Below are 27504 nucleotides of genomic sequence, written 5' to 3'. Positions count from 1 at the left end.
GTGTCTCTCATGAATAAATAAATATTAAAAGAAAAAGATAGCCATTGGAATTTTGACAGAGATTACACTCAATCTATAAATGCTTTGGAGAGTATTGCCATTTTAACAATATTGTCTTCAATCCCATAAATAGGAGTGGTCTTTCATTTAGATTTTCTCTCAAGATGTTTAGTTTCAGTGTACAAATCTTTCACCTTGGTTAAATAGATTTCTAAGTATTTTCTTTGAAATGCTACCATAATGGAAGGATTTAAATCTCCTTTCCAGATTGTTGCTGGTGCATAGCTACACAATTGATTTCTGTGTGAACTTGGGCCCTCCGACTCTGTGGAATTGGTCAGCTCTAGTTTTCTAACGGTTTCTTTGGGATATTCTCTATATAGGATATTTGTCAAGGTTTACTTCTTTTCTAACTTCTGTATCTCTAATTTTGTATACTTACCTAAATTGCTCGGCTACAACTTCCAGTACAAGGGTGAATGGCAGTGGTTAAAGGGACACCCGTAACTCATTCCTTTAGTTTTCATTTTTATGTTGGCTGTGAATTTCCAAATAAACCCATTTACAAAGTTCCTTTCTATTCCTAATGTGCCGTTTTTACCATGATAAAGGGTGTCAGAATTTTGTCAAATGTTTTCTCTGCATCTATGAAAATGATCATGTGGCTTTTTTCTTTAATGTGTATTTCATTACATTGAACCAACCTTACATTCCTGAAGAAATTCCTACCACCTCAGTAGTACATCACTTTTTTTCCCCTTTGCATTTTGTAGGTCTTCCCCCAGACTTTAGAATACTGTCCTTTTCTATTTCTGTACCCTTGAAGCTTGATGTGCTACTCAGTAACTATCTTGTTAAACACAGACTTTAAGTGGAAGAAATCATGGATATCTCCAACTCAAAAGTTGTTAGGTTAAAAGAAAAAGAAAAAAGTTAGGTTAGGTTATATGCATGTGTGTGATGCTAGGAGAAAGTTCTACCAAAATTGTTCCCCTCTCAATAGGATTGTTTACCATTTTTAGTATCAGCCTCCTACTTTATCATGTGAAAATGAATATAATCTCAAGTACTGCACAAAAGGCTATCAAAAGGAGTGTCTAAAGGAGTGTCTTCCAAAGATTTGCTAACTCCACCATCACCAACAGCATGAGTATTTACTTCAACAAACTAATCTTTGCCAGTTTGGTACGTGGGAATGTCTCATCCAATTTTGTTAATTCTCAGTATGAGGCTGTGCATCTCTGTGAATGTGTATTAAAATATTTTATAAGGGAAGCAGCTAAGATTAGTGCTAACTTTTCCAGGGCAACCTTTCTTGACTCTATTAAGGACCTCATTTTCTAAAATTAAACAGACACGCCGAATACAATATTCTTAAGAGTTTATTATAAACTAGTTTCACAGGCTACAAGGAAGTAAAAGGACTATGTACAGCCTGACGGGAAACAGGCAGGGAGCTGAGGAGGGCCAAGATGAGTCTAGGGCCTTGGTGGGCGCATTCCCGGGGGAGGGGGCCCTGAAAGGGAAACCAGACAATCCTGTGAGACTCCAAGAACAACGGCATAACAAACAAACACGTCTGTGGCAATCGGGCCCACGCCTCTGTGGAGCTACTTCCATAACTCTGTGGTCAAGGGTCAAAGGAGGCCTGAAGTAAGAGTAAGAAGTTTAGTCAGTGCCTGATCAGCAACTCAAATCCCCAGCCCCAACCACCACCCCAGCCTCCCACACCCTGCAGGTACCAAGGGATCAGAGGGACATAACATACACACTAACTAGGGACTTCTCGGATATGTATGGATTTCTTATGCTTATAAAACCCACCAACAAAAAGCCTGAACTAGAGACAGGGGTCACCCACTGTGGCTGTGGGTTATCTTAAAGGCCACTATAGCTTGGGGCAAAGAACACCAATCTGGGAGGCAGGATGCTAAGCTCTCAGGGCCCATTATCTTATCTATAAAATGAGAGGGCTAATCTATCTCAACATTTCTCAAACTGGAGTTAAACAGAAACAGAACCAAAGGCCTAAGACAATCCCAGGGCCTTTGCTGGGGACTCTCAGAATGTATTTCACAGTGCCCCCAGAACACTGCCTTCTACACTGAGAAGAGCCCTGGGTACAGGACCACTCTAATTGCTCTAAGAGGGAGGGAACGCTGATTTTAAGAAATGCCTTTTCCCTCTTTCCTTTGTGGACAAAGTTGCACTCTTCACTTCCCTTGGCTTAAGGCCTAGAAGCACAGAGGGTACAGCAAAATCTAACCTTCCCTCCATTTCCCATCCCAACATGCTCTAAAGAAGTCGAGTCACTGCTGTTCGTACTTACCTCGCATGCCCGGGGGAGGGGGCCGCATCCCCGGCGGGGGCATGCCCATTGGAGTTCCTCGACCAGGAGGGATCCCCATTGGGGGGCCCATGGGAGGCCTCATGCCAGGTGGTGGGCCCATCATGCCTACAAGAGAAAAGGCCCAAGAATACAGCTCAAGTATCTGCCTCAAAAAGGTAGCAGGCAACATAACAAAGCTGTCCACTAAGTTCTGAGACAGATGGACCTTCCACCCTCCCAGTCTCTCCTAAGAAACTGGGTCTTGAGCCAAAGAGGTGGGGCTCCCTATGGCTCTTGTCTGGCTAGTTCCATGGTCAGTCACGCTGGATCTCAGAGTAATCCTGCTTAATTACCCAAACTCATCATCAGTTTCAGTCAATGTTATGTCTCATCATGAATCCAGCTCAGGTTATCTCCCATCAGGTAGCTGTGGTCTCCTTAAAGGGCTCCTCACCTGGAGGCGGTGCCCCCCGGCCCATAGGTGGGGGAGGACCCCCACGGCCGGGCGGGTACTGGGTCGGGGCCCCTGCAATGCTGGCAGTGGCAGCAGCGGCAGCAGCAGCCACAGTGCCTCTTCCCTGCGGGGTCATCACCTAAGAGGACACAGAAGCAGAGTCAGGCAGAACAGGGCAGTACAACACAGCATCCCACTCTCCCTTAACTCAGTTAAGACCCAGCAGACATGCCATCCCCTAAGCTACAACCCGAGGTACCAGGCTATCTGAAACCATCTGCCAGAGAAGACCAAGCCTAAATGCTCATTCCCATCTACCAGGCCTGAGTTACGGAGGCCCAGTCCAAATCATAGACAGCACCAGCACTGTTGGTGTAACTACTAACAGGCTGTAAGAGAGCATAGCTCATGTTGTCATGGCAATATTCTGCCCCAAAATGGGCAGCAAAAATACCTTTTATGCATCTCTTTACTTCAATAGCATCAAAATAATGTACAATGTTAAGTTTTCCTTCTCATCTGATTCTAGGACTACATATAAAGCACAATGAAATACTGACATCCTGATGGTCGGAGGTTGGTTCTTCTGGACTCTTCCCAAACTGTGGGCCCTCTCTCTCTATCCTTCATTTTAATCACAAGAAGCTGGTGCCTTCCCCCAACTCCTTACCTGCTGGGATGGCCCACCAACCCCTCGGACTGGCCCTGCAAGTCCTGCAGGAGCCTGGGGCATTGGAACACCAGCTGGAATTCCTCTACCAGCAGCCCTGCCAATCCCTGGGCCCCCGGCAGCTCCAGCAAGTGGCACTCGGGCAATGCCAGTCTAAGAAATAAAGAAATATGGTAAAATGCTGGGGACCTAGAGAATCAGAAGTACACTTTGGAATATCATTGCCAAAGGAGCCCCTAAGATATATGAGGCATCGAAACACCTTAAAAACACTACCCCACCACCCCTATGTGTTAATTCCTCTTCCACCCAAGATTATGTGCCTAGCTGTCACCTCTACCATAGGCTAGAAGAACTTAAGAGGAAGTCTAGAGATAACACACCACAACTCAACCTATAATATTCCTATGAAAATTAAATCAACAAAGGGCCAGGACTCCATTTAAAAGGCAGACAAGAGCACTTGACCTGGCATCAGAGAAATGAGGTCCAATCCTAGCTGATTCTCACCTGGTGGTGAAATTGGGCATGTAATCTCATAGTCTGGGACTACCTCCTCACTGGTCTTCTTTAGTATTAATTAGTACAATGGACTTGGGTTATCATATGACCAGTTGTGGTCACGAAGACTTACAGTGACCTATATAACAGAAGCAATTTCTACTGGAAACCAATCCAAGAGTTATGAATATAGACATACACTTTAACCAAAAAATATGGTAAATCCCTTGCATTTGTAATTGGAAAGGCTTCAATGTATGAGTCTCAATGTATGAGAAAAGAAGGAAATGATTGGGGTAAGTACTCTGTTCCTCACTTGAGAGTATTTTTAACATGACTTTTAAAAACCATACAGTTAACTGGAAAACTGTTTACAGTGTTTAGTGAAAGAGCAAAACAAAGTATTACATATACATATTACACATTAAATTTAAAAAAATACATATGTGGACAAAAGTAAAATTAAGGACAATTATTCCTTTGATGATGTCTTAAAATGAAAATGGGGAAAACCTGGTTAGACGCTCTAAAGTCTCTTTTTTTTTTTTAATTTTTATTTATTTATGATAGAGAGAGAGAGAGAGAGAGAGAGAGAGAGAGAGAGAGAGAGAGGGGCAGAGGGAGAAGCAGGCTCCATGCACCGGGAGCCCGACGTGGGATTCGATCCTGGGTCTCCAGGATCGCGCCCTGGGCCAAAGGCAGGCGCCAAACTGCTGCGCCACCCAGGGATCCCAAGTCTGTTCTATTTCTAAATGGAGCCTGGTGTTTATGGAACCAAGACCGCCTGGGATCAAATGCCAGCTTCACCATTTATTAGCTGTGACACTCAGGCATGTTACTAAACCTGTTTTTCTATTAAGTGGGAATAATTTATCTCAAAAAACTGCTTGTAAGGAGAAACTAAAATATGGAACTGCTTGATATACAGCAGATGCTTAATAAATGTTAACTATTATTCTCTAACTGTACAAAATATATACATTCTGTTATTTGGAGTTAGGACTTTTTCTTTTTTAATTGAGAGAACGCTCATGAGTAAGTGAGGGAAGGGGAAGAGAGAGAGAGACTCTTCAAGCAGACACCCCGCCAAGCATGGAGCCTAATGTAGGATGGGATCCCAGAACCCAGAAATCATGACCTGAGTCAAAATCAAGAGCTGGCAGCTCGATCAACTGAGCCACCCAAGCACCCCACAATCCAGCATTTTAAATTAATGTTCATGAGTCCTTTGGTTTCTTCATTCCCTCTTAACTGAGCTCTCCCAGTTCTTTTCTAAAGATTTATTCATTTGAGAGTGGATGTGCAAGTAAGAGCATGTGGTTCGGGGTGGCAGAGGGAAAGAATCTCAAGCAGACTCCCCACTGAGCGTGCAGCCTGATGTGGGGCTCAGTCTCACAACCCTCAGTTCACAACCTGAGCTGAAATCAAGAGTAGGATGCTTGACCAACTGAGCCTCCCAGGTGCCCCCTGGAGTTAGAGGACTGTTCAAGGTCCAGGTAGAATGCCATCACATTAAGAACTGACCAGATGGCCTTAGGTGCCTTTTCTCCTCACTGTGTACAGCATCTGAGGGAAAGGAGGAGAGCTTTAAAGTTAGAACCCTCCAATTCTGGTTCCCCATTTCTACTTCCTACTTGTGGGGTAACCTCTTTGAGACTGCATTATATGTAAAAGCAGGAGAAAAACCAGAGGATGCCTGTGAGTAATGCAGTGAAATAAATGCAGAGAACCTAACACAGAGTCTGGCTCACAGTAGGGCTTCCCCACCTTAAAGTGGCCCTCGAGGCAGACTTACATCTTTGGGAGGAGGTCCCTCTACCGTCATTGAGACCAGGTTCTCCCCTCGAAGCAGCACCAGACCAAGGACTCGCTTCTCTTCTCTTTCTGCTTGTTTTGAGTTCTTTGGCCTGAGAATGGGTTTAGGAAAACAAATAAAAAAGCAAGCATTAGGAAAAGGGTAAAGCTCCATTCACCTGTCTAGGGGCCTCCAAGATCTGTTTTACACTGTTATCTCCCAACAAATGGTACAAAAACTTTCTCTAAGACAGTCTTCACAGGCTGAACTCACCACCCCTTTAAGTGGCTGTCTCCTACGGCAAGGGGATGCACTGACCAAGAGACAGGATACGAGTTAAAGCCCAGCCCTGGCTCAAATGTTAGTCCATAACTATCAGGAAGGCCTTTCCGCAGTCCAACCTTCTTTGACATTACCCTACTCCCTCCCTCCAGCTTAAGGCCTTGTCAGTGTGAGGAGGCAGCCGGAACAACTCAAGTCCACTGAACCCCACTCAGCCCTTTGCACACAACACCCTTCCACTACCAAGTCAGCCCCACAGAATGAGTCACTACAGCCCTCATCTCACCTCAGAAATAGAAACAATAAAAGAATTAACTATATAGAAATTACACCTCTGTCCTCAAAGCACAAAAACAGACATTCCCAATGTAACTACCAGAGCAGGAGAACAAATTATATAGGTGACCCTTGAACAACATGGGTTTGAACTGTGTGGGGCCACTTGTATGTGAATTTTTTTTTGATACAGTACTGCAAATATATTTTCCTTATGATTTTAATAACTTTTCTCTATCTTACTTTATTGTAAGAAAACAGTATATAATACATATAACATACAAAATATACGTTAATCTGTTTAGGTCATTGGCAAGGCCTCTGGACAACAGGAGGCTATTAGTAGTTCAGTTTGGGGCAGGGAATCAAAAGTTATACGTGGATTTTCAACTGTATGGGGTCAGTGCCCCAACCCCTGGGTTGTTCAAGTGTCAACTGTAAATGTAAACTGAGAAATAAACTGTAGCAAGATAGGGGAAGTAAAGAAAAAGCCAAAACTAATATCCTAAAAATAAAGCAAAGACAAAATGCTCTGATCTTTAAAAACTTATAGGTTTCCTTTAATATTTTTTATATTAAATTAACAGCAGTTTTCTGTGGGTGAACATTTCTTCCTTTTTCCTTATCTAAATTTTCTTTTTAAATAAAAGCATGTATTTTTCTTCCATAAAAATCAAAAAACCATATAAAACAAAAAAACTACAAAAAAAACCCCACCATTCTGGGTATTTAAATCTTCATACACTTTTATGTATTTTTAAAATATGTTTTCCAATAAACATTTTTTAATTATCAGAATAGTTTCATTAAAACAACAACAGGAGGGAACCATTTAGAATAGTTCTACGCTGACCTGCTGGCCCTTCTCTAATGTGTACCTGGCACTCAGCCATCCCTACCACACTGTCTCTTGTACTTCTTGACCTCTTGCCACAAAAAGAAAACAAGAGCCCTAAAGGGAATCAAAAGGAATTCATAGCTACCAACAACATAACATGGACCACTGCACGTGGCCAAAGAGAGCTGAATGATGACAGAAGTCACATAACCTCTTTGGGCCTCAGGATGCCTTGAATGTAATATGCACAAAAAGCTAGCCCACATTTTTTCATAGGCCAGAAGCTTAAAATCTGTGAGTCTTAAGACAAGGGAATTATCCAATTACATATAGAAGAGTAGAAAATATCTCTAATTGTGTCTATAAATGCCAACAAAAATCACTGGCCCCAAACCCACACGGGAAGCTGAGCACTTACCCTGAAGAGGGTCAGAGGCTTCTTAAAGCAGTTTCAGACCAGGCTGCATTGGGAGAGCCCTTTAGGCTACAGCTTTACAAATAGGCAATGAGGCCAGAAAATCAAGCTCTCCCCCCTTACACACCTGTGGGGAGAACATGAGAGCCCTTTACCCCAGTACCCAGGGGCACACAAAGTCAGAGAAACAAAAAGCCTAGCAGCCCTCCTTACAACTTTTATTCAGCTACGACTAGAGAGCAAGGCTTGCCGGGCTAATAACGAAGGAGATTTCTTAAGAGTCCAGCGTCCCCATTTAAATCTGCCCTCTAACACAGGAGAGCAAACCAAGGAACCAGCTGGCTACATCACTACCTGTTGCTTGGCCCACCCACCCAGTCCATTTCCCTCACAATTTAAATCCCACCCCCATGCAGCCCACTTCTCACTTGATTTTCCTGAACTCATCACAGTCACAGAGAATCAAATTCATATGCTTGTCAAAAGCCTTGAAGGTGCCAATGAAGATCCGGCCGTCTTGTAGGATGCACCTCATCCTATAGTCGATGTGCTGCAGCATCTTGCTGCTCTTGCCCACAGTCTGCAAGGAGAAATCAGCAGGATCAGAGTCAAGCTCTTTTGAACCTATATATCCCTGGTCCTTCCTAAAAACCAGCTCTGGCCTACTTTTCCACATGGCTATCTCTCTCAACAACTTCTCAGCTCTGTCTTCCTTTCCCGGGGAATTCTCCCACACCCAGTGTTCAGCCCAGACCTCTGCCCACAACTCTCTTACTCTCCCTTAAAATCAGTCTTTTTCATATCACAATTGCCTGTGTGTCTGCTGTGTCAGTTTCAGGGGTGAGGAGTAAGGTATCTCCAAACTAATCCAATCCCCCCATACCAGATTAGCCATCTGCCACTATGCAGGTTACAGGTGTGTGACTCCAGTGCTGTGGAACACCCACAGCCCAGTTAAAGGACCGAGTAAAACAGCTGGAATGATTGGCACTAAGGATCCAATCAGCAAGAATCTATTATCAGAAAGGAGCTGATGAGCTTGGAGGCAAGGCAAATGGAATCCCTAAACGAAAAATGTTAATGTGCCTCCAAAACTGTCTTTGGGAGGGAAACTTTCTGGTGGCCAGGGTGCTCATCAGTTTGAACACATAATGGTCTTTAAACTTCTTTATCAATCCAACAACCTTTTCTGGTTTGTAGCCTGGCTTCCAAGGTAGCTTTGGTAAAAGACAGACTAAATAGAACTCACAACGCAAATTGCCAGGTGCCTTTGGCAGTTATACCTCTCTAGAAATAACCTGGCATTTGATTTGTGTATCAGCCTTCCAAGTGTCGTCTTCTTGCCAGTTACTGTGCTTGCTGTTCATCTCTGTAAGCTTGGACAAGAACAGGTTTTTCAACCCACCAATGTGTGGATCAGAGCCTTGCCTAGAGACACAAGTTATGTGGCTCACTCTCCCTCAAATGACTGTTAACCAGCTACAAGCTGGTTAACTTGAGTCCAGTGTCCCCATTTAAATCTGCCCTCTAGATTCTAGCCACACAGATCTGAAGCCTTATGGCAACATTTACTGGTCTGTCCACCTTATAATAGGTAAGTCTTCCTGGTCGTTCACTGCGTACCAGGCACTGTGACAAGCACTAAATATCTTTTATTTTTTTAAACATTTTATTTATTTATTCATGAGAGACACAGAAAGGCAGAGACACAGGCAGAGGGAGAAGCAGGCTCCATGCAAGGAGCCTGATGTGGGACTAAATCCCGGGTCTCCAGGATCACACCTTGGGCCCAAGGCAGATGTTTAACTACTGAGCCACCCAGCAGTCTCTAAATATCTCATTTAATTCTAAAAACCAGGCTAATTATTATTCCTATTTTACAGATGCAGCCACTGAGGTCAGGAGAGGTTAAGTAGCTTGCCCCGTCTCACAGCCAGGAAGCTGGTCTGGAACCTAGACAGACTGAATCCAGTGCCTACTCTTCCAAACCAATCCTACAAACAATCCCCGGCTTTCGGTTCACCCAACACGCAACAGCCACAGAACAGAGCGCTCTTTCTAAACACAACTGCGTCCACGTCATTTCGCTGGCTACATCCTTCCACGGCATCCCTCATCACCAACGGGATCAGGCAGCATGGAAAGCCTTTAGTAGCCAGGTTCCTGCCAATTCCTCCCATCTCTTCTTCCATCCCTTCCCCCTCGACCCCTCCAGGAACCCTCAACAGTGCGGCCCTTCACGCCCTGCTCTTGGAGCCCTCCCAATCTACAATACTCCCTTCCATCGAGGCTGGGGAGACTCCTGTAACAACCTGTTAGGACTCTGCTCAGGAACCATCTACTCCAGGAAAACGTTCTTATCCCGCCCCCCCCCCCGCCCCGTTACTTTTACGCAGCGCTTAATTACCACTCTGGATCATATTACCTGCGTCCGCAACTAGAAAGCGAAAGGAGTGGAGTAGCCCCAGTGCCTGAGAAGCCAGACACGCTCACACAGACCTGCCCCACAAAGGAGTTGAACCCTTCCTCCATCTTCGGTTTCCCTCCCATTCCCTCCTCCCATCTGCTAGACCCAAGCACGCTCTCTAGTTTCGGCCAGAAGTCCTCCCCGCTTTCCGCAAGTCCCCCTCAGACCCTCACCCCGTTTCACGAGTCCTCCTGAGGCTCTTATGTCTGCTCCGAAACCCCAAACGCGCATTTATTGCGCAAAAGTTTACTTCGTGCCTGCAGGATCCCAAGCACCGTGGCTACAGCGGCGTGGACAGCCGCGGGCCCATCCTCGCCACCACCTAGCGGCCCCGGCCTCCGTCCCTCGGCCCCAGCCCTCCCTTCCCCCAACCCGTCCAAAGGCCACGGTCCGAGTCTCCCCCGCCCAGACGCGGCGGCTGCGGCCCGGGCCTTCGCCGCCATGAGCCCCCAACCCACGACCTCCTCCCGACCGGCCGCGGTGCCCACTCCACGACAGACTCGGAAGTTCCCGCGCAGCCGGCCTGCCCGTCCTCACCATGGTGGCGGTTCTGATGGCTCCGATTCCCGCCGGATTGCCCTCAGCAGAGGCCTAGACGCCCGCTACTACACCGCTTCCCGCCGCCGCTACCGGAAGTGCGGCCGCGGATAAAATGGGGTCGGGTAAAAACTACTTCCGGCCCGGCGTCGGCTCTTGAGTTCCGGCCAAAACGCCGACCTGGGAGCCTAGACGCCCGCGGGAGTTTGGGGCGGGGCTAACGTCAAACAACATTTCCCGGGATGTTAGGTCACCTCCCTAGCTTCAATCGGTTCCGGAGCTGCCCGCACGCCCCTCCCCATTACCTCTGGGTCTCCAGGTCCCACCGCTCTTCCCTGGCCTGTCCTTTTCTGTGAACTTGCTGGACGAGCTCCTGCCTTAGCACCTTTGCAATGCTAGTCGTCCAGGTACCTGCACGACTCCTGCCCGAACATCCTTCAGGACTTCAGCTCAAGTAACATTTTCCCACTGAGGACTTCCCTGGCCATCCTTATTTAAACTGCAGCCTTCCCGCCCTTACCTGCTTTATCTTCCTCCTTAATGGTGATCCCTAATATACCGTGTTTCTGTTGTTATTCCTCCCCATTAGGATGCAAGTTCTGAGGGTATAGATTTTCCTTTGTGTATTTTTCGTTACCGCAATGCCTAGCTCTAAACATATTTCCATGAACAAATGAGTCAATCAACCAATCCCATCCAGTCCTATGACTTGTGAATACTACCTAAATGCTCAGGAATTTCAGATTTATTCCTCTAACCCTGGGTGCTTTATTTAACTCGTGGCCAAAATCTCCAGCCACCTGCTTGACCTGGAGGTCTAATATACTAAATATAACATGGTGAGGGACGCCTGGGTGGCTGACTGGTTGAGCATCTGCCTTTGGCTTAGGTCATGATCCTGGGATCCTGGGATCGAGTCCCGCATCACGATCCCCGCAGGGAACCTGCTTTTCCCTCTGCCTATGTCTCTGCCCCTTCCTCTCTCTCTCTCTCTCTCTCTCTCTCATGAATAAATAAAATCTTCTTTTTTTATTTTTTTAAGATTTGCATGGGCCAGAGCTGGTCTACAGTCATCAGGCAAGCCAAAGATGGGAGCAGGGTCACCGAGGGACTTGGATGTGCATGGGGAGCCAGGGTGACATTGACACAAAGCATATACTGCATAGTGTCTGCACCTGAAGGGCTGCAGCAAACAGATATATCATGCATATTGGGAGAAAATAAAAACAGCATAGCATGGTATTATATTCCATTTCCACTGGGGAAAAGATTATGCTAGGAATCCCATTGCTGACAAACTAGGGCAGGTGTACAGCTAGGTTGTCTTCGAGGGATGATGGGGGGTGTCACTAGCAAGGTTGGACTCCAGGGATGAAGGGCTGAGGGGGCATGGTATCAGGGCTGTGTTTAGGGGTCTTTAGACCTATGAATTGACACAGGTAATAGCTAAGAAGCCTAAAGCAGTAATTTGGGGGCTAGAGAACAGTTGGGGGACAGTTAAAGGACCTGACCCTGGAATCTGGAAGACTGCAGTGGGAGTGTGGTTAAAGGGTCCCTGGATCCAGAGGACATGAACAGACCACTGAGGAACAGCAGTACTTCCAGAGGGTAGAGAAAGATTCAACAGAGACCTGAAGAGACAGGAAGGAAGGGAGGGAGGGACGCAGGGAGGGAGGGAGGGAGGACCCACCCTGGGAAAAGAGCTTTCCCAGAAGTCAAAGGGAGCTCGGTAGGAGAGGTGACAGCCCTCCAGTGCCCAGAGACTTGGGAAGGCCCTCCCTTCAGTTGGCATGTTCCAGAACCTAGGTCATCCCGCCCATGCAGAGACTCAGATTCCCCTGTAAACCTATTAGATTGATTTGGGACTTCTTGTTTCTCAAAGGTTGGATTCACGTGGGAAATCCAGGCTGGGATTTGAATTCCTTTCCAGACAGGGGAGAGACTGAGGTACATAGCCTGAGCTGATCAAAGAGGATTTTACTGGAACAAAAGGCCAAGAGAAATGGGAAAGACTTTATGTATGAAAATTAAACAACTAGACCATTCCTAGATTACTTAAGTAAAGGCTTCTATGTTTTTACTCCATCTTATTACATAAAGGGGAAAGCCCATGTCTCCATTGGCCACACTCTCCACACAAGGAAGGCTTATTCCCCAAATGTGTCCAGTCATATATGCCGAGGGCTGCCCCCCCCCCAACGACCCCCTCCTCCAGCCCTTGCACCACTTCCCACCTAAGTGCATCTTTCTTGGGCAGTGAGGCTTGACTTAGGGCTACTGAGTGGCCCACATTCTGCACAAATGGGAAAACCCATCTTCCCTCTCCTCAAGACTTCTGAAAGCCCCTCAGAGGTGAATGAGGTAGTGGTCTACAGCCGGCAAGTCCTCTGTCCCCTGAAGTCTGTCACGAAGAGACAGCAGGCTGGGGGCACCTGGGTGGCTCAGTGGTTGAGCATCTGCCTTTGGCTCAGGTTGTGATCCTGGGGTCCTGGGATCAAGTCCCACATCAGGTTCCCCACGGGGAGCCTGCTTCTCCCTCTGCCTGTGTCTCTGCCTCTCTCCGTGTGTCTCTCATGAGTAAATAAATAAAATCTTAGAGAGAGAGAGAGAGAGAGAGAGAGAGACAGCAGGCTAAAACTCCACCCACGGGCCCTCCCTGAGCATGTCCTCTGATACAAGATGAGGTTTCACATCCTGCTCCCAGCCTCCCTCCTGGCCCTTGGAAAGCTTCTCCCAAGAAAGCTATTTCCTGATGGATACTGAGGTGTGCCTTTCCTAAGCCCTGGCCTATCCTCCCCGTACATGCAGAGCTTCTGTTCTGTATACTCTGGGCTTTGTTGAGGGGCAACTTCTGGCCAAAGTCCTGTTCACACTCCCTGCACACTTAAGGTGTCTCAGGATGGATTCCCCAGAGAGACAACAAAATGGAGGGTTGAGTGGTTTCTCAGAGAATGAGGGCAGAAGCAGACCTGCAATGTGTGGCCAAGAAGTCATTCTGTTTGATGGGGACCTCTGGATCTCGGGTGACCCTGTGGAGGTGTCCCAGCTGAGTCAGGCATGGAGGTGTTGTCTCCCCATATCAACTGGCCACAAGCCAGAGCTACCAGTGGGGAGGGCGCAGTTCCCTGTGGCTTCAAGCAAGTCCCAGCAAGGAACTCCTCTGCGCAGCCCCAGGAACAGTAATGTGGAGCGGCAGGGGTGCTGGCCCGAAGAGGTTATCTGGGCAGAGCTCCCCAGGGTGTCCACATACAGATTATCCTTACCCTATGTGACAAAGGCTGACCAAGTCTCGTCTCCACTCCCTATAAGCACACAGCTCCTCCCTGAGCACACCACCTTATCCTGTCTGTCTGCCTGCCTCTTCTTTTGCTGAGGTCTACCAGCACTCCCTGAACACATGACACTGCTTCCCAGGATGGCCACAGGATGTTGGGTGAATGTGGATTTACTGCTAAAGCCTCCCCTGCAGCCCCTGCACACACTTCCCACCTAAGTGCATCCTTCCCGGGTGGTGAGGCTTGACTTGGGGCTACCAAGTGGCCCACATTCCGCACAGATAGGCTCCTCTCCTGAATGTTCCTGAAGCCTGGTGAGGACCAGCATGTCTCTGAAGCTCTTCTCACACTCCATGCACAGATAGGGACTACTGCTCACCTGGCACTTGGGTCCCAGTCTGATAGATTGCCAAAGTCTTGCCCAAGATCCCTGCCCAAAGAAGGCTTCTCACCTTACTGCATCCCCTGGGTTCTGATAAGATTTGATTTACAGCTAAAGCCTCGCCCACACTCCCTGAAAATATCATGCTTCTCGCCTGAGTACATCTTCTGGTGAATGAGGAAGAGTCATTTTTGGCTAAAGCCTTGGCCACACTCACTGCACGAGGAAGGCTTCTCTCCCAAGTGTGTCCAGTCGTGTATGCTGAGACCTGGCATACTACAAAAGCCTTGGTCACACTCCCCACAAACAAGACTTCTCCCCTGACTGCATCCTCTGGGGTTTTCTGAGGGTTGACTTATCACTAAAACCTTGTCCACATTCCAGGAACACATAGGGTTTCTTCCCTGAATGTGTCCTCTGATGTCTGATGAAGGATGACTTCTCACTGAAGCCTCGGCCACACTCACCGCACATATAAGGCTTCTCCATTGAGTGTATCCAATGGCATCTGATGTGGGTCAACTTAACTTTAAAGCCTCGCCCATACTTCCTGCAATCATAGGGTTTCCCTTATAAGTGGGTCCTCTACCTTGTAATTAAGTATGATTTCAGGCTACAATCTGGTTCACAGTCCATACTGCTGACTGCTCCAGATTTTGAGGCTTCTTCCGCTCCTCAGTCTGTTTGGACAAGGTTTCACCTTTGAGCTGAGGTGGGCTCTATTTCTACCACCATTATGCCTTCTCTAGTTCTTGCTGACTGTCCCAGGGGCAGGCTAGGGAATACACCTAAGGTCTCTGTCTCCTCTGTCCTCGCACACAAGGGTTGGGAGCCACCTTCCCTCTGTTGACCTTCTGTATTTCCACTCCAGCAGTTCTGAGCAAGATACTGCTGCTCCTGATGCCAGGGAACAGAGTCTGCTGGATTGAACTGATTCTCTACATATAAGCCCAGAAAGATCTAGTGCACATGTTGGCTTAGGAATTGCTGACAGGAGAAGGCCAAAAGGCAGGAGGCAAATTCTGGGTAGATTTCTGGCTTTGGTTGTGCTGGAGAGAGAGAGAGTTTTCAGTTAGAGAAGCCCTACATAGGGCCGCCGGGCAGCTCTGTCTTGTCCTAGGACAGAGCGTCTTATGCCACATCTGTAATTAATAATACATATACAACACAATTTGTTCCTCACCAATATTTCCTTTATATTCATTTCTGCACATTCCATTTTCTATTGCACTCCACAAAATCCATAACAAAACACGTGAGACAGGAACCTTTCAAGTAAGCACTGTATGCTGTAAACAGCTTCAGTTACCTTCACCTTCCCTTTCTACTAAATAATCTAAGCCATCGATACTGACATCAACACGTAACTGTCCATTACTCAGTTCTACTTGGGCCTAACCGTCTCTGTGACCTATATGAAATCACCTCCATGACTTTTCTTATTACAAAACAAGACTGATCCACGTAAAAAGTCACTTGGTCTGAAGAGCTTCCAAATGTAGGAAACGGTGTATGAATCAGTGGTTACAGAGATTATATATGAAACAAATTGTGGGGGTACCTGAGTGCTCAATCCATTAAGCATCCACCTTTGGCTTAGGTCATGATCTCAGGATCCTGGGATGTTAGGCTCCCTGCTCAGTGGGGAGTCTGCCTCTCCCTCTGCCCCTCTCCCCACCTTCTCCAATTGTGCTCTCTGCTCTCTCTCATGCTGACTCACTCTCAAATAAATAAATAAATAAATAAATAAAATATTTTAAAAAAAGAAATAAATCTGAATTTCAGGTTTCCCATCCCACACAAATACTTACTAGAAGTTTCTAAGTGCTAGGTTCTCTATTAAGCTCTGTAGATTCAGTATTAGACAAGAAAAACATGGCCCATGATTTCAGGATTCCAGCACCTTATGTCCAAACCAATCCCATCACAAGCACATCAGACTTAGCTATGGGATTTGCTTTGGCCAATGATGACTGAATAGCTAGTGCCACTTCCAAACAAGTTTTAAGAGGTACTATGTGGGTGCCTGGGTGGCTAAGTTGGCTAACTGGCTGACTTCAGCTCAGGTCATGATCTCAGGGTAGTGGGATCAAGCCCTGCATCAGGCTCTGAACTCAACAGGGAGCCTGCTTCTCCCTCTTCCTCTCCCCCTGCCTGTCCCCTGGCTTGTGCTCATTCAATCTCTCTCTCAAATAAATAAATAAAATCTTTAAAATAAAGAAAAGATGCACTATGTGATCCCATCATTGCTCCTTTCCCCTCTTTCTTAACAACCTCAGGACTCAGATGAGTCTGTTCTTTTTGTCTGAATTCCAGAACCAACAGAGCTGAACTACATCTGAACTTAGACAAAAGGCAATATAAGTGAGAAAGGAACATTTGCTATGACAAGCCACCAAAGTTTGAGGGGGTTTGTTATCACAGAATTATCTAGTCTAAGCTAACTCAAAAATTCCCTCTAGGAAAGCTTTAAAGATTATTTCAGTGGAAATTGGCCCACTTATTTCTAGCTGTAGAGAAGAAGAGACATCATAACATGAGTATGTAAAGAATTAGAGAAAAAAAGAAAAGCTTATTTTGGAAGAAAAACACTATGATCTCAATTTTTGACAAGTCTAAGAATAAACTTGTGCTGTCTTATAACCTAATAGAAATATAAAGGTAAAGCACAAGTGACAGAGAAAATGGGTTTATCGTAATATGTGATGGGCAAAATCATTAAAGTTCACAAATTCCTTAAGGATATGAATAGAGACACAGAAAAACAACAACAACAAAAAAGTATGTGACACTAGTCCTCTGGATCAGCCTAAGAAAAGAGAAAGAAATAAGAGAAAAGCCCAAAAGAGCCCATGAGAGACCGGAGAACTGTAGAATATTATGTGTTGAGCAAAATAAAGGAATCAAGGCTTCCAGTATCAAGAATAATATGAACTAGGTCATTTTAACATTTTCCTTTGAACCTATTAAACGTACTAACAGAGAAGAAGAGAATAATAGGACAAGAGAAAACTAAAAATAAAAACAAAATCTAGTTAGGCTGACCAGCTAAGGCTAAATCAAAATCCACAGAACCAGACCAAAATGGATGAACCCAAAATTGATGGATCAGATCAAAACACAAGGGACAAGATGGAAATGGAAGAAAATGTGATTAATTCATATCGGGGAAATAGCTATGCCATTTGAAGGAAACTGCTGAAGAAATTTCTGCCTGAAACTAGTTTGTGTCTCCAAAAATGTGACTCCTCTCTACATGTTTTATCTAGATAAAATATCTAGAACGGCATGATCTAATGTGGTAGCCATGAGTCACACGGGTTTACTGAGCACTTGAAAGGTGGCTAGTCTGAATTAAGATGTGCTCTCACTGGAAAATACACACCAGAGTTTGAAGGTTTAGTAACAAAAAAATCTAACTTTTCTATATTGATTACATGTTAAAATGGTAAGATTTTTTATATACTGGGTTAAAGAAAATGTTATTAAAATTAATTTCACTCATTTGTTTTTACTTTTTAGAATGCAGTTACTAAGGAATTTAAAATAGCCCACCTGACTCATATATTTCTACTGGGCAGCACTAAGCTAGAACAAGCAGTGGGACAACTCAACTCACAAGCTAAACCTGGCTGTCTCCTTCTGTATAGTCCACAACCAAGAATTTTTAAATAGTTGGGAAAAAGAGTCAAAAGAATAATCATATTTCACGATACATAACAATTATATGGAATTCAAAATTCAGGGTTCACAAATCAAGTCTTATCGGAACATAGCCCCCACTCATTCGCTTACATGTTGTCTGTGGCAATTTTACTCTCCAAGGGCCAACCCCGGAGCAGTTACAGAGAGACCATATAGCCTACAAGCCTAAATTTATGTGGCCCTTTACAGAAAAAGCTGGCCACCTCTTGATCCAGAGTAATGTCCTAATTGAAAGTGTTTACCAATCCAGGTTTAAACAACCAATGTAAGTTTTTTTAAGTAAATGAAAAAAAAATATGACTTACGAAACCCAAAAGCCATACAAACTCTGACATGTACCTGTGCCTTTTGCAGCAGAAGACATGTTCACTACTCTCTCCGTTGCCAACTGTCCCCCTCTCTCCCACCTCACTGGCCACCTTACAGTTCTTTATGCCCAACAGGTACATCCCTTCTGGAACATTTTAGCACAACAAGTCCCTGCACCAGAAATGCTCTTAACCCAGACACCCAGAGTTCCAACTCCCTTAGCACATTCTATCTTTGGTCACATGGTCCCTCCTCATTGATTTCAAATCCCCAGTTGAAAATTTTAGTCAGGCACCTCTCACACTCAATACTCCCTTATCCTGCTCTATTCTATCCTGATGTTATACTCTGTAGCGTTTATCACTTTCTAACATACCGTGTTATGAGATCCCTGCATCTAAAGCTTTTGGTTTGTCGTCTGTCACCACGTACTAGAAAGTAAGCCCTAATGGACAGGGGTTACTATTTTATTACTAATGTGTTCTAAGTGTCTAAAATGTTTTCTGGCACAAGTATATAGCCAATACATCTCTACTGAATTAATGAAGGAAAGAACACATCCTTACCCAACGAGAGCAGATTCCTATAATTCTCTAGCAACACTTCTTTGTAGAGGTTCCTCTGTTCAGAGCTTAGTCCCTTCCATTTGCATCCGTGAAGACCACAGCCACATCCCGGAGTGTAACCGGTACCTAAAAACAAGCAGTAGGTTAATAGACAGCAAACCACCATCCATTTTCCCAGTGTGAGGAGTCGATCCTTTCTGATGGCCCTGGAGAGCCTGGATATGTGAGAAGTTGACCTAGTTCTTTTCAGAGTACACAGTTCTCTGTATCAAGTTCTTTGGGCCCCTACAGGCTTTGTGTTAAAATCTAAGGGGCACACAGCTGACACATAAAAACACATTCCTGGCCCTTGGGATTTCGCTGGCAAAAAGATCTGCGAATCAATCTGCAAGCCCCAAGCAATGCTCAGGAAAGTGACCTTGAGGATTCATTTTATTTATTTTAAACTCTGAGATGGAAGAGGAGAGGATGGGCTGGAGAAGGAGAGCACAGGTACATGGGGGCTTGTGCTGGGCATCAGGGGACGGTGAAGAGTTAGAGGAAAAAAATGGAACAATCTTCAACTGCAAAGAAAAGATGGGGTCAGTGATGTGCATCTGTAAGAGAGGCAGGTTACTAAAATCTGTCTTTGTAGGGACACCTGGGTGGCTCAGCGGTTGAACATCTGCGTTTGGCTCAGGGTGTAATCCCTGTCCTGGGATCGAGTCCCACATCGGGTTCCATGTGAGGAGCCTGTTTCTCTCTCTACCTGTGTCTCTGCCTCTCTGTGTATCTCTCATGAATGAATAAATAAAAAATCATTTAAAAAAATAAAATCTCTCTTCCCTGCCCTAATGCTAAAAATAAAGCCCCTAATGCTTCACTTGTCACATAGCGAAGAATGTCACGTGTGCAAAACAGTTGGCAGGGGAATGGCAGTAATGTTCAAGGGAAGGGGCATTTACAGATAATTTAATCTTCTTTTAAAACCTGACACTTTATCAAGGTATAATTTAAAATTCACTGCTTTAGAAGATTCACCCATTTTAAGTACAGGCATTCCTTGTGCAAATCTCAGTTGCCATAGTTTAGTTAAATAACACCAAACCCCGACCAAAATGGTTCAAATGTCAGTTACTGTGGCATATTAACTGCAAGTAACGGCCTCAAGCAGACTCTGAGGCCAGCTCTCCAGTCCGCCAATCACTATGTAAATGACAGGTGCACATCATGGCCAGTAACCAATTATGTCACTTCTTTTGAAGTCTACCTCCACACACTGCAGTCCTTTTACTATGAGTAAGGCCACTGTTCTATGTATGGGCCTATTTCTGGACTCTTCTGCTCCACCGGCTCACCTGTCTATCCTTATACCAATATCCCTGTCTTAATGACCCTGGCATCATGAGAGATCCTGATAGCTGATAATCCAATTTTCCAACTTTGTTCTTCTTCAAGAATACCTTGCCTATTGGGGGGCATATAAAAACATATAAAACATATAAAAACAAACCATGAAGAAAAATGAAGCACAAATACTACCATAAATGAATCCCAGGTACAATGTTGAACAAACACAAAAAGGTACAGACTATGTGATGACATTCATTAAAAAACAACAACAAAAAAAAAACGCAAAAAGTAGGAAAGGAATCTGTGATGTTAGAAGGCAGGAGAGGACTATCCTCGGGGGAGTATCGTCTGGAAGATTAGAAGGCTTACAGGAGTGTAATGCTCACGAGTGGCAGTGTTCTGCGCCTTGATCTGGGCACTGGTTACATGGCTGTGTTCACTTCCTGAGAGTCTGGGTACATTTCTGAACTGCATACTTTGCTATATGTCTATTACAACTCAATCAAATATAAAACAAACAAAAACGTTAACCTGGTCGGGTTAAAGTGCTTCTTTTCCTCAGAAAACTGCTGATGATCTACAATGTCTGCCCATAGCAGTGGTGCACAATGAGGACACTTCTTAGCTTACACACCTGATCTTCAGAATTTGCGGCAGCAGGTGAAAGTGCCAAAAAAAAAAAAGTGATGTGATCCACATACTTTTAATACTCTGTGAACTAAGTGCTCACAATTTAGATTTTTAAAAAAGATTTTATTTATTTATTCACGAGAGACACAGGAAGAGAGAGGCAGAGACATAGGCAGAGGGAGAAGCAGGCTCCCTGCAGGAGCCTGATTCAGGACTTGGTGATCCTGGACCCCAGGATCACAACCTGAGTCAAAGGCAGATGCTCAACCACTGAGCAACCCAGGTGCCCCTAGATTTTTTTTTAACAAGGAATTTAATAGGTATTTAACTTGAAAATACTGGAGACACATTTGATGATAATGCTTTTCACACCAAACGCTCCAGGCATAGGGTCTGATGGTGATAGCGACCCTTGAGGACCACACATAGCATATTACCCCTGACCACAGATATTACAGACGGAAGCAGGCATAAAAGGAATGAAAGGTTCGCAATGTGCATCCCTCCTGAAACTCAGAACAGTACAAAGACTCTACAACTCTAATTCTCTGATTCCTATGAAGTTACTTCTTATAACCTAAGCAGTGGTGCTTTGTGATCACACATTTACCTGGGCTCCCTCAACTGCAAGTGTACTTTAACTGTCATCACTAGGGCAACTGGCCTTTCTACTGGGTATTTTAATTTCCTGAAAAAGAGAAAGCATATAGCCTGTTGGCCTCATGGAACTGCAGCTTCCCCTTAACTGTTCACCACCCAAATCCCCATTGTTTTCAGCAGCACTGCTGAGACTTCAACCTCCTATGCTAGTTCCAAATAAAGCCAGTCACCTGAGGGAGCACACTGCTGGTTCAGTTCTTAGACCTGCCTCTCCCCCAGGGGAGGATGTTGGCGCCTCTTGGCAATTCTTGGGAGCTGGAGCAAGGAACAAGATCAGCTCTCAGTAACACTCCTGCTTGAAAAGAGGGCCACTAAACAGCATGTTTTTTTTCTCAGCTTGCCCCTCCTGGCTCAGGATCCTTGCCCTATGAGCAAACTGGAGAAAAGGCAACAGGTCTCTCGTGATTCGTATGATTTTACTCATATGTGGAATTTATGAAACAAAACAGATGAACATGGGGTGGGAGAAAGAAAAGAGAGAAACAAACCATGAGAGATTCTTAACTATATGGGGCACCTGGTGGCTCAGTCCATTAAGCAGCTGTCTTTGGCTCAGATCGTGATTCCAGGGTCCTGGGATGGAGCCCCTCTCTCTCTCAAATAAATATATAAATTAAATCTTTAAAAAAAGAAAGACTCAGGATGCCTGAATTGCTCAACGGTTAAGCTCTGCTTTTGGCTCAGGGTGTGATCCTGGAGTTCAGGAATCGAGTCCCACATTGGGCTCCCTGAGAGGAGTCTGCTTCTCCCTCTGCCTGTGTCTCTGCTTCTCTCTGTGTGTGTCTCTCATGAATAAATAAATAAAATCTTTAAAAAAGAGAGAGAAAGAGAGAGAGACTCTTTAACTATAGAGAACAGACTAAGGACTGATGGAGGAGAATGGGTGGGGGATGTGCTAAATGGGTGATGGGCATTAAGCAGGGCATTTGTATGTAACTGATGAATCACTGAATTCTACTACTGGAACCAATATTGCACTGTATGATAACTAGAATTTAGATAACAATTTTTTTTAAAATTCAGCAATACAAAAGTAAAAAGATGTCCAGTGTGCAGTTTTCTTAGGGCAGATATGGAGTAAAACTTAAAAGTACACTTAAAATTTTAATGATCTGTTTTTCAAAAATACCACTTACATTGAAACGCTTCCTGGACTCTTAATATATACTCTGGGTATATTTTGCAACAAAGAAAAACACACAAATGACTAAGACAGTCTCTGACACACAGGCATGAGCCAATGCCTTTCCTCTTTCCAAGAAATAAAACATTCGGCTCAGGTCGTGATCCCGAGATCCTAGGATCAAGTCCCACATCGGGCTTCTCGCAGGGAGCCTGCTTCTCCCTCTGCCTATGTCTCTGCCTCTCTCTCTGTCTCTCATGAATAAATAAATAAATAAATAAATGGAATCAGGGAGAAAGAAAAAGAACGAAAGAAAAAAAGAACAAAGAAAGAAAGAAAGAAAGAAAGAAAGAAAGAAAGAAAGAAAGAAAGAAAGAAAAAGAAAAAGGGAGAGAGAAAGAAAGAGAGAGAGAGAAAGAGAATATGCATTCATTCTCCGGGAAATAAGCCAGCATTTCAGGGGGAAAAAAAAAAAAAAAACTAACCCGACTCACCAGCATTTGGGGCTTGCCTTCCTTTTCTTGGAGCCCGTCAGTAGCTGGAGAAGGCAAACCTGGGGGAAGAAACAGCAGCTCTGAGGGGTCGGCGCCTATGACGCCCCCAGAGCAGCTCCTCTGGGCCGGAGGGGCAGGAAGGAGCCCCTGGCACTGAATCATCCTCCCCAAACCCCAGCTCGCTGTCCCCGCCCCGGTGCCTCTGCAGGCCCACCAGCTCTCACCTTCCACTGTGTGATTTTGAGTCCGTTCCTTCATGGTCTCTGTGTCGCCCCTCTCTTTCAGAGGCAACACCCATCCCCTGGCCCTGCTCTCAGTGGGCAGAAGGGCCAGGCAACATCATGGCCCCAGAGTCAGCCTGGCATCTGCCGTGAAATTCTGCCCAAGGGCCAGTGGAAGTTACCTCATCTCCAGATCAACTTGTGCTGCCTGTGCTGCCTGGGCTGACTTCTCGGTGTCTGACTTGTAAAAGCCCATCCTGCTTCCATGAAGCCAGGACCTGTGCTACGGAGATGCCATTCGACAATGCAGTGAGCTTGACTGTGGGCCGGAGCCCAGGCCTCCTCCACAGGGGCCCTGTCCTCTCATACCTCCTCATTTGACGTGGCGCCTCAGGCTCCAGGGCTTCCTCGGACTTCACTTCTTCATCCCTTTCCAGCCTGTATACCCTCAAGTCTGGCCCCTGCCACTCTTCCTTATCTGTCAAAATGCACAATTCCAGGGCACCTGGGTGGCTCCATGGTTGAGCGTCTGGCTTTGGCTCAAGGGTATGATTCGGGGGTCCTGGGATCGAGTCCCACATCGGGCTCCCCACTGGGAGTCTGCTGCTCCCTTTGCCTATGTCTCTGCCTCTCTCTCTCTGTATCTCTCATGAATAAGTAAATAAAATCTTAAAAAAGAGAGAGAGAAAGAAAACCAGTAGTCAATTCTACTTATAAAACTAGATGCAAAAATCCTAAATAAAACATTAGGAAACTAAATCCAGCTGTACCTTAAAGAAATAATAAAACATCATCACCAAGTAGACTTTATCCCAGAAATGGACAAGACAGTTTAATGTCAGAAAACCTACCATGAGAGGACAACTTCCAGTTGTCTTTTAGTAAACTGATTAGGTGTATAAGTGTTTGGATATATATGTGTGTGGATACGTGTGTATAAATCTAAGGTAAAATATTTCTACCTGAGAATCTCCTTGTTAACATGTGACCCAACTGTTCACATTTTTGCTGTACTGGCGTCGTCACATCTATCCATCCACACAGGTGGGTACACGGACATTCAGTGTAGCAAACCCTTCAGGTTTTCTGCATGCATGTAGATTGTCATAAGAAAATATAGGAAAGATGGGATCTAAGGGACTTAAATATTTACAAAATATATAAATGAGTGTAAAAAACCAACTTCAATCTGGATATTGTTATTTCCCAGAGAAATCAATTTAATTATCTTATTTAAAAAAAATATCTTATTTTCACTGTCTCATCTTCCCAATGGTGAATAAATATCTCTCTTACTCCATTACAAGAGACCTCAGGAATGAGAATCTATCTATGGCTATACAGAAAGTATAATTCATATTATACATCTGCAGAAAACAAAAATTGTCAGCACAATGTGTCACAAAATTCCACATCTCAACAGTCCCTCATGGACAGGATCTTCTGGCAGTGCACTGACTGTAACAGGCGTCTCAGACACGGCAAGTTATACAATTTATATACAGTACATCCAGATTCATTTCACTGTCCTTTTCTGTTTGCCAAGTCCACTGTGACAAATCTATTTCCTTATAAAAATACAATCATTTGGAGGTATCAGTGGCTCAGTCGGTTAAGCATCTAACTCTTGGTTTCAACTCAAGTCATGATCTCAGGGTCCTAGGATGGAGCCCCATGTCAGGTTCCCTGCTCAGTGGGAAGTCTACTTCTCTCCCTCCACCCCTCTCCCTGCTGGTGCTCTCTCGCTTTCTCTCTCAAATAAATAAATAAAATATTTTAAAAAAATAAATAAAAGACACTTTGAAAAAAATCATAATTAGGGGGCACCTGAGTGGCCCAGTCTGTTAAGCATCTGCCTTTAGCTCAGATCACGATCCTGGGGTCCTAGGATCAAGCCCCAGGTTGGGCTCCCTGCTCAGTGGGGAGCCTGCTTCTCCCTCTCCCTCTGACTCTCTCCCCTGCTCATGCTCTCTTTCTCTCTCTCCCTCTCAAATAAATAAAGTCTTTTTGAAAAATCATAATTAGGTTTTTTAAGATAAAAAAGCTAAACTATAAAAAAAAAAAGCTAATCTATAAGGTTTAGAGATGCATATTTAGGTGACTGGCCTTAGTGAAACTGAGGAAAAGGTTACTTTTGGAAGGGAGGGACGAAGTTGTGATCAGAATGAAACAAATGGAGGGACATCTAAGGGGAGACCAACAAAGTTCTCCTTTTTGACCTCGGTGTTCACTTCCTTCTCATTCTACATACCCCTTTTGTGTGGCTTTGTTTCCTGTGTTGTATTTTATCATAAAAGGGAAAATATATAATGGCACAAAAAATAAAACTGTGGTGTTAGGGCAGGAACAGACAGTAAATGGAAGAGAATAGACTCCATGAATATTTGGGGTTTTAGTGTATGGTAGATACAGCATCTCAATACAGCCAGGAAAGGATGGCCTCTTTTCATAAAGGATTGAGGCAAGCTGCTATCTGATTGGAAATGAGATTCTTAGCTCACATCTTACATAAAAATAAGTTCCAAGCAGTTTAAGAGTTAAAGATTAGAAACAAAAAAAATATAAACATTTTAGAAACATATAGAAGAATATATAGAGGACTGTGGGGAAAGACAGATCTCTAAAATAGAAAAAAAAAAATAACACTATAAAATCCAGAACCCATTAAGGAAGAAGTGGATAAGTCTTACTACATATTGATTAAAGACTTCAGTTTAACCAAAGACATCTTTAGGAAAGAAAGGTGGGGTGGCATAAACATGTATGTGTGTGTTTAATCTTTGTCTTTTCATAAAAACAAAATACTGGAAGGATACATAGAAAATTAGTAAAACTGATGATTTACAGGAAACAAACCTGTCTTTATTTACATTCACATTTATTTATATCAATGTGTCCTAGGATGCAAAATATCAAAACAAAATCTTAAGTAAATGAATTTAAATTTAGCAAAGTGGCAGGATATAAAGAGTCAATATGCAAACATTAACTGTGCTTATAAATATTGGTAGAAACAACTGGAAACTCACATTTATTTTATTTTTTTAAGATTTTTAAAATTTGAGAGAGTGTGTGTGCACACGAGTGGAGGGAACGACAAAGGGAAAGTGAGAGAAAAGTTATTTATTTGAGAGAGAGGGGGTGTGTGCGCGCATGAGTGGGGGGAACAGCAGAGGGAAAGTGAGAAAATCTCAAGCAGACTCTGGGCTAAGCGTTGGAACCTGATGCGGAGCTCAATCTTACGCCCCCAGGGATCATGACCTGAGCCAAAATCAAGAGTCAGATAAGCTTAACCAACTGAGCCATCCAGGTGCCCCTAGAAACTTACATTTATTTTTTTTATAAATTTTTATTTATTTATGATAGTCACACAGAGAGAGAGAGGCAGAGACACAGGCAGAGGGAGAAGCAGGCTCCATGCACCGGGAGCCCGACGTGGGATTTGATCCCCAGTCTCCAGGATCGCGCCCTGAGCCAAAGGCAGGCGCCAAACCGCTGCGCCACCCAGGGATCCCGAAACTTACATTTAAAAAAGCATTTCCAAAAGCATCAAGAACACAGATGTATAGGAATAAACTTATAGAGAAAAGTTGCTGGGGGAAGGATGGTGGCAACCTGGTCTGGAGTAATATTCTCTGTAAAGGCCCCTGACCTTAATCTGCCCTGGGATCCTAGAGAAATAAACAAGGTCTCTGTGTCTCAAATAGGACACTGCAGGACACAAGATGTCAGAAAAAGCAAAGGAACTTCGCCCATGGTTTGGAACTCAGAAAGCACTGTAGGAATGCACAAGGTCAGTGGTCCACACCCAAAAGTGGGCTCCAGGAGTCCAGAAGTCTTCTCTTTCTCCACCCACTCCTCTCTGGGCAAGCAGGGATATAAGCAGGTGGTGAGGATGAAAGAGGTACTGTGAGCTTCAGGACTATCTCCTGGCCCCCAGATACCAGGCTAGAAATCCCCAAGTTTAAAGGAGGGGTGCTCCCCTTCCTTTGAAGGAAAAAGAAAAAGAAAGCTTCAGATCCCTCAAAGAAGAATGTAGACAGCTTCTAACGGACAAAATCAGGTGTGGGCATTAGAGTACAACCTACCCTGACATGTTCCTATTAAATAGGGAATTGAGGGACACCTGGGTGGTTCAGCGGTTGCGCATCTGCGTTTGGCTCAGGGCGTGATCCTGGAGTCCTGGAATCAAGTCTCACGTCAGGCTCCCTGCATGGAACCTGCTTCTCTCTCTGCCTGTGTC

At 44.7% G+C, this 27504-nt stretch overlaps 2 protein-coding genes and 1 long non-coding RNA gene across 5 annotated transcripts; 1 reads left to right on the top strand and 2 right to left on the bottom strand.

Moving 5' to 3' along the window:
* Positions 1-1366: 1366 nt before the first annotated feature.
* On the bottom strand, positions 1367-10722 carry SNRPB (small nuclear ribonucleoprotein polypeptides B and B1). Its single transcript, XM_038571793.1, has 7 exons — positions 10565-10722; positions 7989-8140; positions 5750-5861; positions 3454-3606; positions 2784-2922; positions 2330-2455; positions 1367-1648 (listed from the first exon to the last, which is right to left on the bottom strand). Exons 1-7 carry the CDS (start codon positions 10565-10567, stop codon positions 1638-1640), a joined length of 696 nt encoding a protein of 231 aa, XP_038427721.1. The 5' UTR covers positions 10568-10722; the 3' UTR covers positions 1367-1637.
* LOC111092082 lies at positions 10719-12603 on the top strand. Of its 3 annotated transcripts, none has more exons than XR_005377665.1 (3): positions 10719-11018; positions 11607-11803; positions 12495-12603. It is a non-coding gene; the product is annotated as an uncharacterized LOC111092082 (long non-coding RNA). The 3 variants fall into 3 exon arrangements; XR_005377663.1 differs by having other exon boundaries at positions 10723-10971; XR_005377664.1 differs by lacking the exon at positions 12495-12603 and having other exon boundaries at positions 10725-10971; positions 11607-11806.
* Positions 12604-18766: 6163 nt separating this feature from the next.
* ZNF343 (zinc finger protein 343) lies at positions 18767-24942 on the bottom strand. Its single transcript, XM_038572983.1, is given in 4 exon segments — positions 18767-18882; positions 18885-18927; positions 23041-23099; positions 23265-24942. Coding segments are annotated over 4 exon segments (252 nt in total). The 5' UTR covers positions 23299-24942.
* Positions 24943-27504: the final 2562 nt, after the last annotated feature.

The sequence above is a fragment of the Canis lupus genome, chromosome 24 (assembly GCF_011100685.1).
Source record: "Canis lupus familiaris isolate Mischka breed German Shepherd chromosome 24, alternate assembly UU_Cfam_GSD_1.0, whole genome shotgun sequence".
NCBI lineage: Eukaryota > Metazoa > Chordata > Mammalia > Carnivora > Canidae > Canis > Canis lupus.
The sequence above is the reverse complement of the archived record's forward strand: the minus strand, read 5'-3'. Positions and strand labels throughout refer to the sequence as shown.

Excerpts from the sequence above, each read along its gene's own strand:
- SNRPB (XM_038571793.1), bottom strand. Across the intron at positions 2,923-3,453 it reads TTGGTGGGCCATCCCAGCAG|GTGATGACCCCGCAGGGAAG; the intron begins GTAAGGAGTTGG and ends GTGTCCTCTTAG. Across the intron at positions 2,456-2,783 it reads CCGGGGGGCACCGCCTCCAG|GCATGATGGGCCCACCACCT; the intron begins GTGAGGAGCCCT and ends TTTCTCTTGTAG.